Consider the following 6,395-nt stretch of genomic DNA (forward strand, 5'->3'; position numbering starts at 1 on the left):
TACGTTCCCTGCAGTGGCTGTTCAGTCACCACTCACCTCACCTCACCTAATGATGGCTGTGTACCCTTATCGTAAGCAGGACCATCTTCAGCTCTTGCCTCCGCAGTAACATGTTTGCCTTTTTCCTCCCAGTCTTCTCTTTCTTGCATCTTAAGAAAGGATGACCTGATTCTGACCAGTCTTCTGTCACTGCACATGTGCTTTGACTGAACCACTCACTTCTTTTCCTGGCATCTTCGCTGTCTTCCTCTTTCACTGTGGGCCTTGAACTTCTACGTGTTGTTTTTTTCCATTTTGCATAACCACGCTTAGAGGTCTCCTAGTAAAGAGGGGAGAAGTTTCTCTTTGAATTGCATTTCTTTTTCCAGCTACCAATCTTTCTCTTCCTTTTATGCCCAGAGTTCTTGAAAGAGTCATCTCCACTACCTGACCTCCCAGTCATTCCTCCACCCACTGCCATCTGGCTTCGGCCCCCCGTGCTATCAAGGTTGTGCTGGCAGGAGTCACCAGTGTCCCAATGTGTGTGTCTTTCCCACTCCCACTGTTTGGACAGCGGAGCCTGATGGGCTGCCGTCTATGGGGTCGCACAGAGTCGGACACGACTGAAGCGACTTAGCAGCAGCAGCAGTGAGCCAGTCTGGTTTAAAACCCTTCAGTAGTTCCCTTAGCCTGGTTGGGCTCCCTTGCCTCACCACTGCCTCTTGGGCCTCCGCCTCCAGGGCCAGCACCCTGTGCTGTGAGGTAGCAAGAACTCAGCTCAGTTCCTTAACTCATTGTTTTTATATGTCAGCTCCCTCCTTTTGGAGTCGTTCTCTCCACCTTCTCCCCTTTACAACCCCTTTAAGGGTCAGATGTCATCTCTTCAAGGAAGCCCTTGCCAACTTTTCTGGCAGAGTTAAGTGCTTCTTCATCCATGTTCATATGCCACGGTTAATATACACTTCTGTCTCTCCTGCAGCACATAGGAGGTACCTAATAAACGTTTAATAAAAGAAACAATAGGTCTTGAATAAATTGAAAATCCACAGATATCAGAGGGTAAGGAGAGGATTCCAAGCATAGCCAATATCCAAGGCCTAGGAGTATGAGCATTTAGGTGCAGTTCTTCAGGCTGCAGGCTCCTCTGGCAGGTGTGCTGTCACCTGCAGGGAGTTTCTGTGTTTCAGCTTTTTCCTTCTTAATTTTACAGTTGGAGTCCACGTTAAGAGAGAAGTCTCAACAGCTCGAGAGTCTTCAGGAGATGAAAATGACGTTGGAAGAACAGCTGAAGAAAGAAACTGCTGCTAAGGTGAAACATTTTTGTTGGTAGTTGCATTGAAAAACAAAAAAAAAGCAGGGACTTTACTGGTGGTTCAGTGGCTAAGACTGTGCTCCCAATGCAGGGGGTTCAGGTTCGATCTCTGGTCAGGGAACTAGATCTGACCTGCCACAGCTAGGAGTTTGCATGCCACAACGAAGACCTGGCCCAGCCTAATAAATAAATAATATAAAACCCCCCCACAACAATGTAAAGGATGTAGGATGACATCTTCCCTGTTTAAAAAGAAGCCCTGCTCCTTTGAAAGAGCCCCCTTCTGAAAGCTGGTGACTCTCCGCTTCAGGGAGAAAATGGATTTCTCTTCAGGGCTTGGTTAGGTCTCTGTCACAGGCCCCGCTGGCTGAAGGCCATGAACCAGACTTGGCACCATCGAAGCCAGAGACACTGCTGTGGAAGTGCCATTCCATTCGATTGATTTTATCCAATGGTGCATTGAATTGTATTTGCTGCCCACATTCTGATTAGTCCTGTTAGAATAAAAGTGCATGGGCCTAATTGTGGGGGAAGTTTGCTTTCAGGGGGGCTGTGGTCTGATCTTTAAGTGTAAAAATGTTGTGTTTGTGTTTTTTGATAATGGCACCCCACTCCAGTACTCTTGCCTGGAAAATCCCATGGATGGAGGAGCCTGGTAGGCTACAGTCCATGGGGCTGCTAAGAATCGGACACGACTGAGCAACTTCACTTTCACTTTTCCCTTTCATGCACTGGAGAAGGAAATGGCAACCCACTCCAGCATTCTTGCCTGGAGAATCCCAGGGACAGGGGAGCCTGGTGGGCTGCCGTCTGTGGGGTCGCACAGAGTTGGACACGACTGAAGTGACTTAGCACTTAGCACATGCACGGGGTCCTGGTGGAGTTCTGTCAGGAAGACTAGAGATAGCAGGGCTGCCTAAGGCTGACTCAGGATTTTCCTGGCAGATGCGTAACTGTCATGATTGTCAGAGAAAAGCCCTAAAGTTTCTCTCCCTGTTGCTGTGATAGTTGTTGATCTTAACAACAGCTGCTTTTTGATGATTAATCATTATCAGTGGGCGGCTGGGGGTGAGGTGGGGCCTGCACTTTCATTTTAATTTGGCTTGAATACTTGATTCACTTAAGCATCTAGAGCAGGTAGCTTAAGCAGCTTGCACCCTTGCCTTGTGAAGACAGAAATAAAGGGAGACTAACAGGATATGGGAACATGACAGGCACCATCTTTCCTCTCTCGCAGTAGGAAACAAGTGCTGCCCAGGTTTCCTGAGTGACTGATGTGTGGCTTTCCAGCATTAATCCTCCTTCAAAACTTGTATTTTTTAGGTTACTGTCGAACAACTAATGTTCGAAGAGAAGAACAAAGCTCAGAGGTTGCAGACTGAACTAGATGTCAGTGAACAAGTGCAGAGAGATTTCGTAAAGCTTTCTCAGACCCTTCAGGTAAGTCATTTGGGAAACCCCTAGATGGAACACCGAGGAGGCACTTTTGGGGTTCTTGGCCTCCAGGAGAATTTTCTAATCCCTGACTCAACCTCTGACAAAACCTAGAAGACTAGGGACTATGGCTGCCCCTGCCCCATATTCCTGCCTGGTCATTTCAGCTGGCAACCTGTCCCTCCATTGTTCCTCACACTTGTCCCCTTTTCTTCCTCCTTGCTGCCCTTAAGGGTGGTATGTAAAGCCCTTACATGGCATGTAAGACTTTTCCCAACCAGGCCTATAGCTCTATACCTTACATTTTATACTGTTATAATTTTTAAAAACTACTTGTGGTTCCTTGCACCCAACATGGTGTTCCCTCTGGAAGCATCCTTGTCTCATTGCCCCCTTGTTCCTTCTTCCAAGGCCCTGCTTATTAGTTTTTTCCTCCCCATGGAACCCTCTTTTGAGTCCCCAGGCATAGTGTTTAGTATATTGTGCTGAACTTCTGTAAAGCTTGTTTGTTTCCTCAACTGAACTATGGCTTCTCAGGGATCAGGTCTCACTCATCTCCACAGTCCCAGCACCTTACACTGGGTCTGTTACACAGCAGCTTTGGGGAAGTGTTTTTTAGTTAGTTTTTATTTTAATCTTTTTAAAACTTATTTTTAATTGAAGGATAGTTGCTTTACACTATTGTGTTTGTGTTGGTTTCCTCCAACATCAACATGAATCAGCCATAGGTATACATATGTCCCCTCCCTCTTGAACCTCCCGGGAATTGTTTTTTGAATTTAATTGTTCTTGCTGCCTTCTTTGAAGTGACTTGTCTCTGGTGAGTTAATCTCCATTTCAGCTAAACCAATCACAGTAAACCAGAAAGTCAAGCAAGAGCCACCGGCACTTACGTCACTGCGTTATTTCTCTAGGTGCAATTAGAGCGGATCCGACAGGCGGACTCCTTGGAGAGAATCCGGGCAATTCTGAATGACACCAAACTGACAGACATTAACCAGCTCCCTGAGACATGACACCCTCATGGCAGGACTCTAGCCTGCACTTTGGGTTTTTAACTCATCTTTAGAGCAACATTAATTATTATTTAACTCTTAACTGAAGAAGAAGTCACACACACAAAAAGGAAGACTGGAGAAATGTTTAATTCTAGTGGGAGGCAACTGTGCAGCACAGGAACAGCAAACAGCCAGGGTAACTTGCAGCAAAAAGACCTTTCAAATGGGAACACTAACCAGACTCCAGACTGGATTCCAGCGAGCATGGGATCAGACTTGGTGACGGAGAAAGTGCTGTTTCCTTGCCTGCTTTATCCGACATTTCCCTGCCCTAAAGCACCCTTCTAATAGTGTTTGAAATGACATTTCCTGTTCGTAGATGTTGGAAGCGAGAATTTTTTTTCCTGTTGTCTAGATAGAGTTCATCAGTAACAGTATTCAGCTAGCAGACAGGTGTAGTATGCGGTATGAATATTTTATATTAAAATATGAAGTTTGAGAGCAGGCCATTGGCTAGTGACTGTATTTCCTAGCTCTGTATTTTTTTTAAACCATTTTATCTTGCATTGGAGGACCTTAAATGCTACTGAAACTTGCCTGAGAACCATAAGATGGTGGCAGACAAAACCAATTCAGTTGGAACTGAATTGATTATGAGAATTTGAAAACTTGGCTGGGGCTGTATGTATTGGAAGTTGAGGTTAAAGGAAAAGCACAAGAAACTGTTTGGGAGCACTTTTTCTGCTACCTGGTAAATTTCGTGGACCCACAGGTATCAGGGTCAAGCTGAACCCGCGCCATCTACTCTTGAAAACTGTTTCAGTTATTGGATCAGTGGAAGAAATATTAATAAAACAAGCTATGTCTGACAACACCTAGTATAAATGTATAAGTCTGCTGCTTATTTTATTTTCAACTTGAATCAGTGGATTTGAGTACTATTTGTTTCAAAAGTGTCAGATACAAAAATGGTGATAACTAGGTTTGGCAGATACCTGTTTTGTATTTTAGACCTGGAGTGTGATGATGCTTATGGTGAAGTTGGGGGAAACCCACCTAGTTCATCAGTTTGGAAATCTGCTTTGTCATTTCTATGAGGTTAAATTCCGTTCCTGTGTGGAGAAAGTGTCAGTGGACAGGTTGTCTTTGCCATAGCCTTATGAAGTGTTGCAGAAAGCACAAGAATGGATGTGTGTTCACTGTTTACCTGCAAGTACTGTTAGCCAGTGGAAGGCTATGCTGTTTTATCAATAATTCATCATACAGGTGGTTCAAAAGTAAAACTCTTGTTTTTAAGTACTTTTTGTGATTGGTGGTGTGTAATGATGAGTTCTTGAAGGAACTATGTGGGAATTAAGTGGATTAGGTAGATTTTCTGGCTCAAGTAAACGTACAACTTGAATTGTCTTTGTTATAAATGAAGTCATAATGAACTAACCCTAAAGATCATTTCTGTGTCTTCCATAAGACAAGATATGGCCTACATACCTCATTCCTTGGGCTACTGCTGTAGTCTTACATTCACGATTATGAATTTGAAAGTAAATACTAATTATGGAAAGAGTGCTGTAGGCTTGCATGCATGAAACATTTTAATTGGTTTAAAGTCCTTCTGTATAAAGGGGTACTTTGTTTCCTTTAAAGGAAACATGTATCCTCATTGAATTACAGGGAATTTTTATTAATTCCAAAAATGCAATCACTTTAAATTATGTAAGTGTAAGATCAGTTCCTTGGATAAACTCCAAGCTCATTTGTTTTAGATTATAAAACTGGCACTGTAGTAAATCAAGGCGGATAATTCATAATCTTCCTGAATGAACTGAACTACAGCTCCCAGGGAACTGCTAGGCTGAGACTGGCCACCTTGCTCATGTTTTTCTCCATAAGATGGTTCTGGGCCAATAAAATCATGAGGAAAGTGTAAGCAGTCTTTACAGTGGCAGATGCAAATTGTTGGAACCCACTTTTTTGAGAAAAATCCGCTAGAAAAACAGACTAGGTTTTGTTAACAATCTCTGGTATGAAACACCTCTTTAAACTGGGTTTTCTGTATAAATGGGAAACTGATTTAGAAGGCAGTGTTTAGCCCTCCAAGACAAACAAAAAGGTCGGGTTTCACAAGTGTTCCTGTGCTTGTATTCAGTCCATGTACACATGTTCCCACGCATGTCTAACCTGCTTTTACCCCTTACCTGTAACCTACCTTATCATGTGGCTTTTCATCGGCAGTCACTTACCCATTTCTAGGCAGGTATAGTATTACCTTTCAGAACTCATATTTGGCAGGTATAAAAATACTACCTAAAGCTAAAGGACAAAATCATATACTGTATACCAAGCTCTCCGTTTCTCCATTTGAGATCCTACACATGCACCTCACACCCATCAGTGACATGTACCGGGACACAGCACAGTCCAACTCAGCTCTGAAAGGTAATACTGCCTGTCATGGAAGTGAGCCAGTGGTGGCCTTGCAACCATGGAGCCTGAGTTCCGCTCTGAGCAGATTTCAGGTGTAACCATTTGTTAACTGTACTGGAGGTGTTCCTTAAGAAGAAAGTGTTCAAATTAAAAAAGCTGCTGCCTAGTATACTGTGTGGCCTTTTTCTTTGAATCTGGGGGTTGTCTCTCTTCAGAGGCACATTTCTGGTGTTGCTATACTTTAAGCT

The 6,395-nt window shown here is 43.6% G+C and overlaps 1 protein-coding gene across 8 annotated transcripts in view; it reads left to right on the plus strand.

Moving 5' to 3' along the window:
- The window catches only part of RABEP1 (rabaptin, RAB GTPase binding effector protein 1), a 96,687-nt gene extending 90,371 nt beyond the window's left edge, over nucleotides 1-6,316 (plus strand). For all 8 annotated transcript variants that reach the window (XM_081579058.1, XM_081579064.1, XM_081579059.1 and 5 more), the window contains 3 exons: nucleotides 1,190-1,288; nucleotides 2,615-2,731; nucleotides 3,640-6,316. In XM_081579058.1, the coding sequence (XP_081435184.1) occupies nucleotides 1,190-1,288; nucleotides 2,615-2,731; nucleotides 3,640-3,741 (318 nt within the window). In that variant the 3' untranslated portion in view covers nucleotides 3,742-6,316. The remainder of the gene's footprint in view (nucleotides 1-1,189; nucleotides 1,289-2,614; nucleotides 2,732-3,639) is intronic.
- The last annotated feature ends 79 nt before the right edge of the window (nucleotides 6,317-6,395 follow it).

The sequence above is a fragment of the Giraffa tippelskirchi genome, chromosome 3, assembly GCF_054371585.1.
Source record: "Giraffa tippelskirchi isolate mGirTip1 chromosome 3, T2T-mGirTip1v1.2.pri, whole genome shotgun sequence".
NCBI lineage: Eukaryota > Metazoa > Chordata > Mammalia > Artiodactyla > Giraffidae > Giraffa > Giraffa tippelskirchi.